General features: G+C 43.2%; 2 protein-coding genes across 2 annotated transcripts in view; one reads left to right on the top strand and one right to left on the bottom strand.

Moving 5' to 3' along the window:
• The window catches only part of LOC117431432 (platelet-derived growth factor receptor-like protein), a 4,177-nt gene extending 327 nt beyond the window's left edge, over positions 1-3,850 (top strand). The window contains exons 2-6 of the mRNA XM_034052319.3: positions 293-617; positions 883-1,034; positions 1,379-1,672; positions 1,986-2,125; positions 2,303-3,850. Coding sequence (XP_033908210.3) covers positions 293-617; positions 883-1,034; positions 1,379-1,672; positions 1,986-2,125; positions 2,303-2,518 — 1,127 coding nt within the window. The 3' untranslated portion in view covers positions 2,519-3,850. The remainder of the gene's footprint in view (positions 1-292; positions 618-882; positions 1,035-1,378; positions 1,673-1,985; positions 2,126-2,302) is intronic.
• Positions 2,977-14,399, bottom strand: LOC117431433 (coiled-coil domain-containing protein 69-like). The gene is made up of 9 exons (XM_058996404.1): positions 14,196-14,399; positions 11,158-11,221; positions 10,441-10,625; positions 8,615-8,702; positions 8,080-8,153; positions 7,638-7,739; positions 6,957-7,076; positions 6,745-6,842; positions 2,977-6,596 (listed from the first exon to the last, which is right to left on the bottom strand). Exons 1-9 carry the CDS (start codon positions 14,355-14,357, stop codon positions 6,413-6,415), a joined length of 1,077 nt encoding a protein of 358 aa, XP_058852387.1. The 5' UTR covers positions 14,358-14,399; the 3' UTR covers positions 2,977-6,412.

Raw genomic sequence — 14,399 nt, 5'->3', positions numbered from 1 at the left:
AGCCAGTCGAATAAGGTAGAGGGCATTAACTTGGGACTGTAAATGGGAGCCTAAATATTGAAGGTGATGGCTGTGTGTCATTCTTTTTAAAAGCATTTAAATGTTGAGTTTCTTGGTCAGTTAAATCTTCGTTACTTCCAATTCAATTTCAGCACTCACTCACATTCTCTCAGTTTGTATTTTTCTATGGGAAGAGTATCTTTTTATCGGGGTCCTCAGAGACACTGCTGCTGGGCAGACTCAGTTTAGTTTTTCTTGGTCTGCCGTTTTCAATCAATGTCTTATTCCACAGCTCAGTGCCAGAAAAAGGAAAAAGAGGAACCAAGGCCGGCAACAGAGAAAAGGCAAAAGGAGAAAGCCAAACCGCCTGGCGCTAAAACAGCAAAGCCTGTAGTGAAGAAGACCAAAGCCACTCCCAAGCCGACCCCACCCCCAACCCCACCCCCCCCTCCTCCCCCGCCGGTCCTGACCCAGGTGCTGGAGCGGGGGAAGTTCCAGAAGGTGGGAGACTCGCTGACCGTGCAGGCGGGGGACACCCTCGAGCTGCGCTGCAAGGGCAAGCCTGTGGAGTGGGCTTTCCCAGACTACCTGGAGGAGGAGGATGAAGGCAGGCTCAGGTATCTGGAGATGCTTTCCACTCAGGCAGGGGATTTGCAAACTGTAGGTCTTAACAGGATATATATAACACTGTTTTATTCACTCTGAAGTGTATATACCTAATTTTTCTAAATGAGAAAAACAGCTCTTGGCTACACAATACGTTACATGCTGTATGATCTACTATCCTTAGTAATGCTACTAAGTAATGGTACCAGTTGCTCCACTAAGGTTCATAAGCGCCACAGCATAGTAAATGATCCTGCTTCTGTTTTTCCTGGTCAGGGTTATACAGCATCTGAAGTACAGCTCTCTGGTCCTAGTGAACTCAACCGGGGCAGACACAGGAGAGTATATCTGCTACCCAATGTACTGTGAGGACAGTGACTGCAGAAGGGAGTACGACAGAGCAGCCAAAACCTTCATCTTCTTTTCAGGTAAGGCCCTGCTGTCTTCACAGACGTACTCGTTTCAGAGATACAGGCGCGTCGCTGTGCTGTTCGCTCCCTTATCCTTGTGGCGTATCAGGGAGAGTTTGAAGGCTACAATAAATCTGTTGATATCTGAACCCATGAAAACATAGCATTTGTAAATTCTTTGACTTCAGATTATAACTGAATGTCGTTGTTTTAGGCTAGACTGACCTCTAGTGGTGCTCGGAAATGTTTCTATATCTATAGATTGATTTTATATACTGAAGCAGTTTGATGAATTGCATTGGTTTTGGGATAGCAGGAGCTAGTTTGGAGATGGGCTGACTACCGTTATATTTGGGGCTCAGACCCGCAGGAGCTGTTCGTCCCATCGGCGGAGTACTATGAGGTGGTGCAGCTGCGCACCAACAGGCCTGCCACGCTGCCGTGTCAGGTGACCTCGCCCGATGCCATGGTGACGCTGCACCGCGAGTTCCCCCCGGAGGAGGTGAAGGTGGACGGGGTGGAGATCTCCTTCAACCTGAAGAAGGGCTTCACCATCCACCGGCCCAAAGCACACCACGCCGGCTCGCTCTTCTGCATGGCCAGCTACCGGGACCTGCGCCAGATATCCACCAAGTACATGCTCATTTACGTCAACTGTAAGTCCAGCTGGAGCAGTGCAGAACATAGAATATGACACCGCCTTACATGTTCTAGCAACTTAACATATTTCAATATCTACACACAGCTTGCACTGGGCTATTTTTTTTTTTGTTTGTTTTGTTTTGCGTCATTGTGTTTTTCCATGGCTTGGTCTAAAACTCTTTATCTGCTAGATAAAACCTTAAAAGAATCCAATTGTTGAAAAGATACCTCCAAAAAAGATTGAAAGCTGGATATCATGAACAAAGCATCTAACATATCCAGTATATTTGATATTGTTTTCTTTTCTACCCCCCCCCCCCCGATTAGATCCAGTTGCTCCCCCTTCTCCTACAATCAGCGCCTCTCTGCATTCGGTTCATGCTGGTCAGAATCTGCAGGTGACCTGCACAGTGCTTGGAGAGTCGGAGGTGGTCATTGATTTCACCTGGGAGTACCCAGGACAAAAGGTAGAGCACAAACTCCCTGACGCACAATCTAATTAACGTTCTTTATGTCCTCCACCCAGGCTACTATGGTCTTGCATGTTAAATATTTTGGTGCCAGTGCAACATCTTCAGCATTTCAAAATGATCTTGACCGCTTCAAGACGGCATCGCTGCATGTATCCGTTTTTCTTTTGGTAGATCGGCAGGCCGCCCTACACCCAGGACAGCACCTGGACGTTGCGCTCGGGGGGGCAGACGCGGCAGCAGTCCGAGACAGTTCTCATGGTGGACGGGGTGAGGGCCGTGGACCAGGGCACCTACACCTGCACTGCCAGCAACCTGGCCGGCTCCACCAGCGTGTCCACCACCGTCACGGTGCTGCCGGCACGGACAGCCAGGTCCAGACACCACTGACCACAGCCTGCTGGGGAGCACTGCGATGTAGAGATGAGAGAAAGAGACAGAAGATCCTAAGATCAGGAAATAGATTTCACAGCACTGACACTGTGAGGCTCTGTCTCAGGTGCTGGCATACAGTATAAGTGACTGAACTGCCTTGAATAGTACAGGTTATTAGTTATCGACAGTGGCAGCTACAATCCCCACAATGTTACAATGCTGTTCTTCTTTCTGCTGGGATCTGTCTATTGGCCACACGTTATTAAAGCCATGAAGCTGGTTCATTTACGAATGCATTTTATTTACAAACCCAGCTAGGACTGGATCAGATGTGATGTTTTCCAACACTACCCCTTTAAATCGACTGGGTGCTAAGCATCAAACAGCCCAGTTCTCAACCCCAAGCCAGTCTGAGTTGACCTGTTATGTTAAGTTTTGTTACACAGAGAAGGACGCAAGAAGAGCAAGCAAGCTAGATTTCAAAATATATATGTAAACTTTTTTTTTTTTAAATAGACGAGAATAAAGGCATATGCTCTGTTTCCAAATCAGCCACCTAGTTTGTTTGGCGAATGACCTCTTAAAAGGAAAACAGATCCAGGTCATTTTGTTTGTGTTTCCTCATAGGTATGTGCAGCATCTTCATTAAAGCTAAACATGTATTTAAAGTGTTTTTTTTTTTTTTTTAATAAACACTTCCAGCATTCCTTTTTTATGATTCTGTTCACAATAACAGTCTCTACATAATGAAGTGTGTGGTCTCACATTGGAAAGCAGGTTTGATGCAAAGTGTAATCACAGACATACATTTTCTTAAAATTACAATTCTCACACGGTTACTACTCCCTTACACAGCCAATTAAAGCAGTGGTAATACTTTCCACACTGTGATCCTCACTCATGTCCTGGGAGGATCGAGTTCAGAACACTAAGCTCAATTGCTTTGAATTTTAACAGCACTCACCAGTGCAGTTCTGCAAGAGGTTTACTCATTCTGAAACACAACTGAAAAGGAACAACTGAAAAAACTGGTTCTGCAAAAATAAACACGTTCACCCTTTGACAATGATGTGAGGTAAATTCAAATACATACATGGAAAAAAAAAGGTCAGACAAGACCTGAGGCAGAACTCATTTAACATTACAGGTACCTTCCCATTTGAACAGGTGGCTGGTGAACAATAATAAACAAAAGATTGTAATTGCTGAGCCGATAGCAATGGCAACAGCAAGATTAGACATTTTAAAACACTATGCATTGTAAAATAGTGGCATAGATAGAAAACTTAACATGGTACAATTATGCACGCAGTGACTGATGGGGATATATATTGATCGGTTTGATTACTAAGTAAATTTCCAAATGCAACACGGCTTGTTCATAAAATCTTAAAACAGTGTCAATGTAGCTCTATTCATATTCCTTGCAAAACGTTCAGAAACGGCCTTGTTGCACCCCCAATTTCCACTGCCAATAAAACAACGACCCTCCCCAGAAAATGTCAGCAATCATAGTTAACACTCACACTCAAAGCATTCTATTACATGCATCCATTAAGTCAAATCTGTACTTTTCACAGAAGTCAGTCAATGGTGACTATTTTAAAATAAAAAAAAATAAAAAATCTAAAACTTTTGGCTCACATCACAATTTTTTTGTCCTGAAAAACTCCCTTATTCTGCGAGGTATTTGCTACACCAATCGCACCACCAAATAAAAAGCACAACACATTAATATGCATATGCACCTTTTTATCCCAAATATATCGAAAGCCCGTCCTTCGGACGAGAGGTAAAACCGAGGTACTATTGTAAGTGGTTGAAGAATAGTTCACCCCCAAGTCTCTGTAAGTCGCTTTGGATAAAAGCATCTGCTAAATGACTAAATAATAATAATAATAAAATAAAAAGTCTCATTAAATAAAAACAAATAAATTAAATCCACTCAAAAAAAAAAAATGGAATAAAAAGTGCACGTGTGCATTTGAATACCATTCACTACTAAAGATTGCCTAATGCACATGGTTCCATTGTAAGTGCTTTTCGTTTCTTGTCAGTCTTTTCTGGGAATGATGTGGATGGGAATTCCAGGGACAGGCTGGAACACAGGGTGGGAACAAAGCAGCTGTGGAGATGCATCAAAAACAAGCCATGTGGGACAACAATGAAATCCCACGACGAAAAAAAAATAGGACGGGTCTTACCAGCGTTTACCTAACCGCTCTTCCTGGAATTTAAACAGCCTGATCTGAGTGAAGAACACAAGCTATTAGAAATACAATCACATACTCCCAAGCCTGTACTGCCAGGGTCCTCCCTCCTGCCCAGCGAGACGCAGTCACAAGGTAAAGTTTCAAATAAAATCATGCCCCAATAAAAGACATAGTGGGGCTGGAACTGTGCAGCTAAAAGCAGCCTGGGCCCCTCTGTGAACACCTGTTCCGAATGGTGATGTCACCCCAGCTGTGCACTGCATTACATCACCAACAGCAGTGATTTCACACTTTATATTAGCGCTAACAGTGATCCATTCCCAGGAATGGAGACAGACATTCAAGGAGGGCCACATTCACTTAGCATTTACTCCACTCTACATCAGTTCATCATAAAAAAAGGAAACACACACTAGTTATATTACATATAAAAAGGCTTGTGTAGTAGATGTATACTGTACCGTATGCAATTAAAAAGCAAATGCCTTGCGAATCTGTCCCAGCGCTCTGTGCAACCACTGTGGGTCCTTGTTCCAAAATAAAACATAACCAAAAAAAAAACATTTGAAATAGAGGATATTCTAATTACACGGCAAAACAAAACAAACAACAAAAACACTCCAAGCATTCATGTGGAGGGGGTTGGTTTGCCTTCAGGACGGGACACAGATTGGCTAGAAAACCCGGGATATGTTCTGTTGTAAAGTGGTTAGTAGCGTGGATATTGGGAACTTCACACTGTTAATGGATGCACACCCACCTCCACTGGTTAAGAAGAGGGTACAACCAAAAACTGGAAAGACCTGTGATATGCAGCACAAACTTCTTTTTAAATAGGCTGTGGCGGACATTGCCTATTACTGTGTATGCAAATGAATATATTGTGGAAGCTTGGTTGGCAGGTGCTTCCTTTTTTAAAGACTGTACAGATTACTGATGTCTCACAAAGGGCCATTCTAGGGGCCAGGCTTTGCAGCAGGTTCCCACATCCCACTCTATCCAGCTAGAATCACGGAGGATGAAATCATCGACGAATGGCCACATGCAGTAACCCCCAAGAACAAATAAACAAGACCAGTGTGGTATAGTGGTGCAGCTTGCATACTGCATGTCTCGCCTACATCTTCAGATGCAACTAGACAGCCAATCATTCTAATTGGGATGAAACTTCTTCACTGAAAAAGAAAACTGCATCTCTAACATAGCATCTGCCTTGGCACTTGTCATCTACATATCTTTGGTACTTTTCACCTGGATTTGATCAACATTTGCATGGACATGTTTTTAATAGTAACAGTCCATGTAGATAACACCACAGCAGACAAGCATGCAGGGTCAATGTTCTTTACGCTGGGATATGTATAAGCATACTGTAACTGCTTCACAGTTTAGGACCCCTGCTTTGCTCCCAGTCCAGCTGTCATGATAACAGCAGGAAAGGACCTGTCAAAATGTCCATAACATAATAGTTGCTCAATGCTGCAGTTAGGTAGAACCCATCTGAAACATGCACCACTGACTTTAAACAGTTGACTGTTTAGGAAGAACATCTAAAAAAGAGCAACAATATCCTAGAAAAATATCCTGCGGTGATGCAACTGCGTGTAGATCTTCCAGTTTGATTCAGAGAATTTGAGTACAGGGGCAGTCTGAGGAATCTACAGGTCAGAGACTTCCGAAGAGCACCCCCCTGTGGTCACCTGGGGGAGAGCTCGGGTGTGAGGGGAGGCGGGGCCTTGCCGGACAGGTGGAAGGTGGGCGAGGAGTTCCCATTGATCATCCTGTATACAAGCTCTTCCTTCTCACGGTGCAGCTTCTGGCTCAGGTTGGTCTCCTTCTCTAGCGATTCCTGTAGCAAAGTGTGCTCCCGGGACAGCTGCCTAGAGAGCAAGAGACAGCCAAGATGATTAGAGTATGGCACATATAAGCAAGGTTTATTAAGCTTCTGCAAAAAGCTAGAGGGTGCATAAAGGATGCCTCATCACTCCAATCATTGATCAAAGGGTTAACAGAAGGGGCAGTTCATACTTAATGAAAGCCTGGTGGTTCTCCAAGCGGACCTTCAAGTCCTCGTTCTGTTGAAGGAGATTCTTCACCCTGTCCTCCAGCGAGAGGTTCTTCTCAGCCTGAAGACACAAAGAACACTGTGATCTCAAGGGAACTCCTTCCTCATCACTGTATGGAGTGGGGTGGGGACTGTCTGTTCTACATGGATAGGTTGGCAGGAGCTGAAAACCTACCAGAGTCTCCATGTGGAGCAGCTTCTTGCCTTGTTCCTGGATTCGCTCACACTTCATTTCAATCACAAACAGCAAGCTCTCCAGCTCCTGCTCCCAGAAAGGGCCAGGACTCCCGTGGGCCTGAGGAGAAAGAAACAAGCTGTGTTCAGCAAGAGATGGCACAATATCCAGATGGACTGGGCTTGTGCTCCACTGAGATCTTTGCACTAGATGTCACAATGTCCAGACAGATTGGGCTTTTGCTCCACTGAGGTCTTTGCACTAGATGGCACAATGTCCAGAGGACTGGGCCTGTGCTCCACTGAGATCTTTGCACTGGATGTCACAATGTCCAGACAGATTGGGCTTTTGCTCCACTGAGGTCTTTGCAAGTTTTTTTTTTATTTATTTCTAAAGCAGGCAAGAAAAAAGACAAAACAACAACATCAGCCTTACTTCTTTCAACTTGACGCTTATCTGCCACCCAGTGTTGCAAGGATTAATTCAAGTGTAACTTTGCAGTTGGATTGTGTACCCATATGTAATGTTTGTGTTTGTTGTTTGTTGTTTGTGATGTAACGCATTGAAATCCCTGAATTTGTAATTGTCATCTACAAACGTTAAAAACAAACAAACAAACAAACAAAAAAACTGCTCAATCAGAATTCTAAGATAAATTTATAAGAAACAAACGCTGCCTGCCTGGATATTTCTGTGTAGGTCTCTCTTCAGGACCGACTCCTCCACTCTCCTCTTCAACTCGTTGAACACCTGCAGATCTGCAGACAGCTCATCAATCTTGCTCTGCAGATTCAAACAGAGAAACGGTAACTCAGTGCAGCTGCAAAACCGCAACAGGATCCTGCAGGGAGCACTTGCATCCAATTAACACTAGATGGTGGTATTGACATTATTTAAATACAGCAAACAGGGTCACTATGTCAAAGTGAACTGCAGCTGAGGAAATAAAATAACTCTCCTAGAAAGCCCCATACTGACAGCAGCTATAATTATATATAATTATAAGTGTAGAAGCTATATATATATATATATATATATATATATATATATATATATATATATATATATATATATCCAGCTTCTACACTTATTCACTTGACAGTTTGACAGTTACTGGGTATACCTGTAAAGATGTCCGAGTTGTCTCAAAGGACTCTGTCAAAGAGTTCTTCTCAAGGTCATGCGATTGCTGGAGCTCTGAAGAAAACAAAACAGACATTAGCGTGTCCAGAATAATTTTCTTACCATGTGGTCACAAATACATTATTATTCTGTATTTATTTACTAAAAGCTATACTGGATTTAAAAAAAGAAGACAGCTCCCCCCCCCCCCTTGTTCCTAAAGAGGACAGAAGCTGATCTATACAGAGAGCTTAGCTATTGGATCCATTCCTTCTTTAAATATCTTACCTATAAAAAGGAAGACATGTGCTTCCATTCTGTCAGTCACAGGCCTTTCATAAGCACTACATACATAGTATTTATAGCCTTGATATGTAAATTAGGGTTCTTTGCGATACACTACATTACACATCCGCCATAGAGCTGTATCGAACCTGGAATCCTGAGGAGTGGATTTAAACATGGAAGAATGCAATCACATCTACAGTGCATGGTACAGAGTAAGAGGGGTCTGGAGCATTCGTGGTAAGACTTACCTGCTACTGTGTTCACGTGCTCAGCTTTGAGAGACTGAACCTGCTCAGAAAAGACTGCTTCCAGCTCTCCAGTCTTCTCCTTTTCAACCTAAACATTAACAGCAAGACTTTTATCAGCGATAGCCGCAGACATGCACTGAAGAAACTGCAGAGAGCGAAGGAGCTGCCTGCCTGCAGTCCTGTCTCTTATTAACTCCCTACCCATAGACGCCCCAACTTAGGTGCCACCTAGAAAGCAGCTTCTCATGGGAAAGTAGAAGCTCCAATTAAACAAAAACTGACAATCCCCAAACAGGGCAACACTGCCCTCTGCCTCAAGTTAGGGTCACCCCTAGTTAGGCTGCTCCATTTCTCAAGCTGCTGTCCCCTGTCTCTCCTATTCACACTGCCTGTGATGTGTGTTTACGTAATGGAACACAGCTGCCAAATCATAGACTATCACGAATGACCTAAAATGTGTCATCGCATAGGCTTTCAATAAGGGCATGAATCACATCCTGACAGTTACACTGTCAGATCAGTTCTCTCTCCTGTTTATTCTTTTGATTTATAAACTACAGTGAGAATGGGTCTATGGCTTGATTCATCTTCCACCTGGAATGAGAAATTAAACGTTGACTGCTGCTGGTACACTCCCAGAACATTTGAAAATTACATTTGAAAAAAGTACGCTGGGCTTGTTTCTTTGAGATTTCCACAAATTGTTTCCTAGAAAAGTGGATCCCGGGAGGCAGACAGGCTGGGGCAACGGACACTCCTTCCTGCATGTGCAGACGCATTGGAAACCAGAAAAACAAACATTACAAAACAATTTCGCAAGACAAAGTACATGTTGCTCACAAAACTGCAGCGACCAACAAAGGAACGTACAAAAGTGAGCAATGAATTCCAGGTTAAGTGTCTGCTGTAGCAGAACTGCAGCAGCAACACAAAAGTATATCCCAAAAACATATAGTAGTACTAAAGCAATTGAAAAACGACAGACAAACATAATATATATATATATATTAAAGCTGTTGTTCTTGGATACAAAAAAATTATGTCCTTAAATACTGGAAGGAGAAAAACGTTGAACTTTCACAGAATGGAAACACCTAATGCTATATGAATTACAGCTGGAGAGGCTACACCAGACAGATCAAGGAAAAGCTGCTATTAAAATCAGTGCAATCTAATCTTGCAATTGAAATACTACGACAATGTCCAACACTGGGGAGGGACTGGCAACTGTTGCTGAGCAGGAGCCGAGACAGATTCTTGTAAGGTCACATCTGCTTGTGTTGCGCAGTGGAAAGTTAAACATGACCTTTAGATTGATTTCAAGCTTTAGAAATGCAAATGTGATTAAACAAAGGAGTCAGGACCATCCCTAAACCTGTAAACGAGAGCTGTCGCCTGCATGACTCTCTGGAGCTGTTACCTTTGAAGTGAGCTCCTGTGTGACTCTCTGGAGCCGTTACTTTTGCAGTGAGCTCCTGTGTGACTCTCTGGAGCTGTTACCTTTGAAGTGAGCTCCTGTGTGACTCTCTGGAGCTGTTACCTTTGCCTTTGCAGGTAGCTCCTGTGTGACTCTCTGTAGCTGTTACTTTTGCAGTGAGTTCCTGCGTGACTCTCTGGAGCTGTTACCTTTACAGGTAGCTCCTGTGTGACTCTCTGTAGCTGTTACCTTTACAGGTAGCTCCTGTGTGACTCTCTGGAGCCGTTACTTTTGCAGTGAGCTCCTGCGTGACTCTCTGGAGCTGTTACCTTTGCAGTGACCTCCTGTATGACTCTCTGGAGCCGTTACTTTTGCAGTGAGCTCCTGTGTGACTCTCTGGAGCTGTTACCTTTGCAGTGACCTCCTGCATGACTCTCTGGAGCTCCTCTCGGTGAGTCTGCAGCAGCTCCTCTCTTTCCTTGATCCCCGCGGCAGTCAGGGTCTCCTGGAGGCTCCTCAGCTCCCACTCGTGCTGCTCGGGCTGCACGGACACTCTTGCCTTCTCCGGCCCCCGACCCTCCAGCTGAGGCTTACCTGGGACACCGGAATCAGACAGCAACCATTAACGATGCATACACAGATATCTAATTGGAAAAGGCCATTGTATACACAGATCACCTTCAATCGCACCAGTTCCACTGTTTGTTTACTTGACTTTGTTTCTTCTAGTTTTACCTAATTCTGTTGGAGTGTTTTGCGGTCATGTTAAAGGCTTGGGACTGAGAATGTTCAAAGCTCTCTATAGGCCACCACCCTGAACAGGCTATCACAGTAAATACATGCATTCAACCTACGACTGGTTTCACAGACCCAGATCAGCACTAATCTTGGACTGCCTTACCTTAATTAAATTAGGTAATCCAAGACGAGTGCTAATCGGAGTCTGTGAAACTTGCCAATAGTGTATTAAAAATATTCTGGCAGCAACCCGGACAATAATCAGTAAATATTGTTTCATCCTATTGTAATATAACTATGCCCCATTGGGACCATGAATTGGATTCAAGTCAAAATGAAGGAGGGAGCAACCTATTTTAAGTATCATTTTTAAAATGCTGTTTCTTACATCCATCATGTAGTGTGTTCAGCTCCCGGGATAAGCTCCCACGCTCTTTGGCTGCATCTTTTCTCTGTAAGAAACACAGTAACTTAGTGATGATTTACTCCATTCTATTAGTGCGCGTTCTGCTTTTAAACAACAGATTTATCAAAAGATTCATAAAAAAAAATGCATTCTCTTTGTATTGTAAAATTTGAATGAATGATCGCGCCTTTATTTATAACACATGGGTATACCAAACAGATTAAAACAAGTCTGGCTGGTTGTTTCTTATGCTTTGGGTCACAGAGACACTGAAATATACATATTCATTCCCCATTTTAAAATGACGTTGAATTCAGATACCAAGTATGAAAAGCCATACAGACAGACAGCGCACAGAGCAGCCTGTCTACAACACTTTATTAAGGCTTGTCCTGTATTGTTGTTAAAACTGAGAAGTTTAAAAGGACAGTGCTGTAGTTTTTCCTGTTGTGTATTTAGTCTTGCTATTTTCCAGTGGGGCTGGTAAGATGTTTAGTGTCGTATAATGCAGGTTTTTGAAGTTCCTCGTCACCAGCTGACAGCCAAGGTTTTACTCCATTTCAAGACATTTGCTTTTGCACTAGCCGGTGCTTTATGCAGTTTATGCTCATTTGGCCAACTGTGGCGAAGTTTCCGATTTAAACAGCTTTACTCAAAAAGCACAGAAAGCATCCGGTGAATTCGGTTACAAAGCTCTTCTTTGTCGGAAGCTACTTCCTGTTTTCATGTTCAGAACCTTAAAGACTGCGGACGTGAGGAAATGCGATGGTTTGACACAACAAATCAGAGAGTTCCCCGTTTTAAACGCTACACAGGAAATGACTGCTTTTGCTGCCCGTCTTGTTTTGGTCCGGGACCTTGTGCAATTAGAACAGGCCTATCCACACACAGGTGAACTGAAGTGCAGTGACTTGCATGGCTGGCCTCATACTATGATGAACAGCATCATTAAAATGAAAAACCTGTATCTGGCTGTGCATTGAGAGCTGTGGAATCCACTTGCATGACAATATTTTTGCATGACAAGTATGCTGGGGATAAGCTATGGAAAATATCATGGTTTTTTTCCCTCTTTATTGCTTGCAGGTTTTACTAAGAAATCATGCGCTAGCTAGTACGGTACTGTAGAACAGATGCATTCAATGATTAATACCTTAGTCCAATCCTTGAATCAGGCAAGTCAGTAGAGAACCAGTTCTCACTTTTAATAGCTTAGCAATATCTTAAAACAAAGCAAAAAGCCAGGGCACTTGTCTTCACAGCACAAACCCACGTCTCACCTTGCACTGAACCCCCCCTTGCAATCTGATAAGAGAGGGTGTGAGGAGAATGTGAGAGCGGAGAAGGCTGGCGCTGTGCCACGGTGCACTGTACCAGAACTGCAGCCCCCTTTGAGGTTGATCCCACACCTGTTACAGCCACTAAACCCATTAACTCACCAATAAAAGATGACCTTTTATACAGCACTCTTCAGCCAACTGTAAAATACAGTCCTGAGTGAAAACATCAGGGAAAACAGTGAGAGGGGGTGTAACCAAATAAAGTGTTGGCTTTTAGTATCACTACATATTCTATCATTATAGTTTAGAAGTGTTCATTTTTATCCTGCTTATTTACTCTCCTAAAGCACTGCTTTCGCATGTTAAGTGCAGATATTATTAAGAAGACTGGATTCATCTCTTAAAATCAGTAAAAGCTCATCTTGAATAAACTCCCACCCCAGGAGCGGCTGCAGTAGAAAACGGAGCACCAGGGATTCAGACTCCCATCCACTGGGAAGCAAAAGTGTCTCACAGAGCTTCATGAAGCACCAGCTCCTAAAAGACTCCCGATTAAATTCAATGAGATTACTCAGCTAACATCCTGAACCAGGCTGGTTCATAACACAGTCGTGTGTCCCTCATGGAGGATCATTCCTAGTCTCTCGTGTTGCAGTCTGCATTTGTCTCAATGATTGCTGGTCGGGCCGTACATCCCTCTCCCTTCAACTTGGACATAGAGCTGTTTTTGAATTCTCTGTGCTCTATATACAATAGACAGATAGATAGATAGATAGATAGATAGATAGATAGACAGATAGATGCTCCTGTGATGGAAGGTGGATTTACAGTTTGGGGTTAGATTTAGGGACTAGTGGTTAGCTAGAAGATTCTCCTGATTGACCACTGTGCTATTACAGTTCCTTATTAGGGTACTTTTGTTACACTGATAAATCATGCATATCAGACCAAAGCCTAAGGCCAGCCCAAGATAACATTACTAGCATACAAAGAAGATCATAAAGTCTAGAACTGGCTGCAGTCTCATATTCCAATGTGCACTCCATGTTCACTGAATGCATTACTGCAGCCAGGCAGGTGGACTTATTTTCTTGTATGGTCTGTGCTAACAGTATATCATGCAAGATGCGGATCTACAGTACATAATCGGTCATTCACAACACTAGTTTGAGGAGGTGACGCTTTCCACAGTATCAACAAACTAAACAGTACAGTACAAGTTATCAGTTTCAATACTAACTGCGTGTATGTTTGCAAATGAATCACAATTAACTGGAGGCTGTTTGTTGTAACTACGGTACTGATACAGCACTTAGGTGATATAATGAAAAGAAAAACAATTCATATATGTAATAACAACGAAGTGACACGGACAGCGTTAAAGGCGGGCTAGTGAGCCTGGTTAAAAAATGTCACATCTGTTACGTATTAAACTACGACATGCAAAGACAGTCAAACGAAAAACAGTCAAAGCTATAACTCGCGGTGTACCTTAAAAATACAGCTATATTTAACTCAAAAAGCACATTGATACAATACCCAAACTTGGTCGTGCAATTAAGTTCGATCAGAAAAGACCACCATTCTATAAAGAAACCTTTCGGTACTTTTAAAAAGTAGTCAACACCAAATCCTCGAACAAGACGTGGAACTATAATACGGTTCATTTCCTGTAGTAGCCCACACTCTTTTAAAGTTCCTAATTATTTTAAAATGTTCACAAAAAAATAGTTCAAGTACCCTTCTCCTCCGGACCTTGCTACAGCAAGCTCGGCTGAGGCTGCAGCCCATGCCTGACCCCTGCCTCTTCCTCTTGTCTCTGGGTGAAACTCGCCAGACCGACTCCTCTGCTCCCGTGTTTATGATAACGCACCATACCCCATGCAGCACCCCCACTATCATTCACATTACCAAGCGCTAGGGACCTGCAACTAATCTTCAGGC

This window comes from Acipenser ruthenus, chromosome 22, assembly GCF_902713425.1.
Source record: "Acipenser ruthenus chromosome 22, fAciRut3.2 maternal haplotype, whole genome shotgun sequence".
Lineage (NCBI taxonomy): Eukaryota > Metazoa > Chordata > Actinopteri > Acipenseriformes > Acipenseridae > Acipenser > Acipenser ruthenus.
The sequence above is the reverse complement of the archived record's forward strand: the minus strand, read 5'-3'. Positions and strand labels throughout refer to the sequence as shown.

Bases quoted from the DNA above. Each gene is read 5' to 3' on its own strand.
- LOC117431433 (XM_058996404.1), bottom strand. From the start codon at position 14,357: ATGATAGTGGGGGTGCTGCATGGGGTATGGTGCGTTATCATAAACACG. The intron at 7,077-7,637 runs GCAGGCAGCGTT...CTTTCTCCTCAG, and splicing joins ACCTACACAGAAATATCCAG to GCCCACGGGAGTCCTGGCCC. The intron at 6,843-6,956 runs GTAGGTTTTCAG...TTGTGTCTTCAG, and splicing joins TGCTCCACATGGAGACTCTG to GCTGAGAAGAACCTCTCGCT.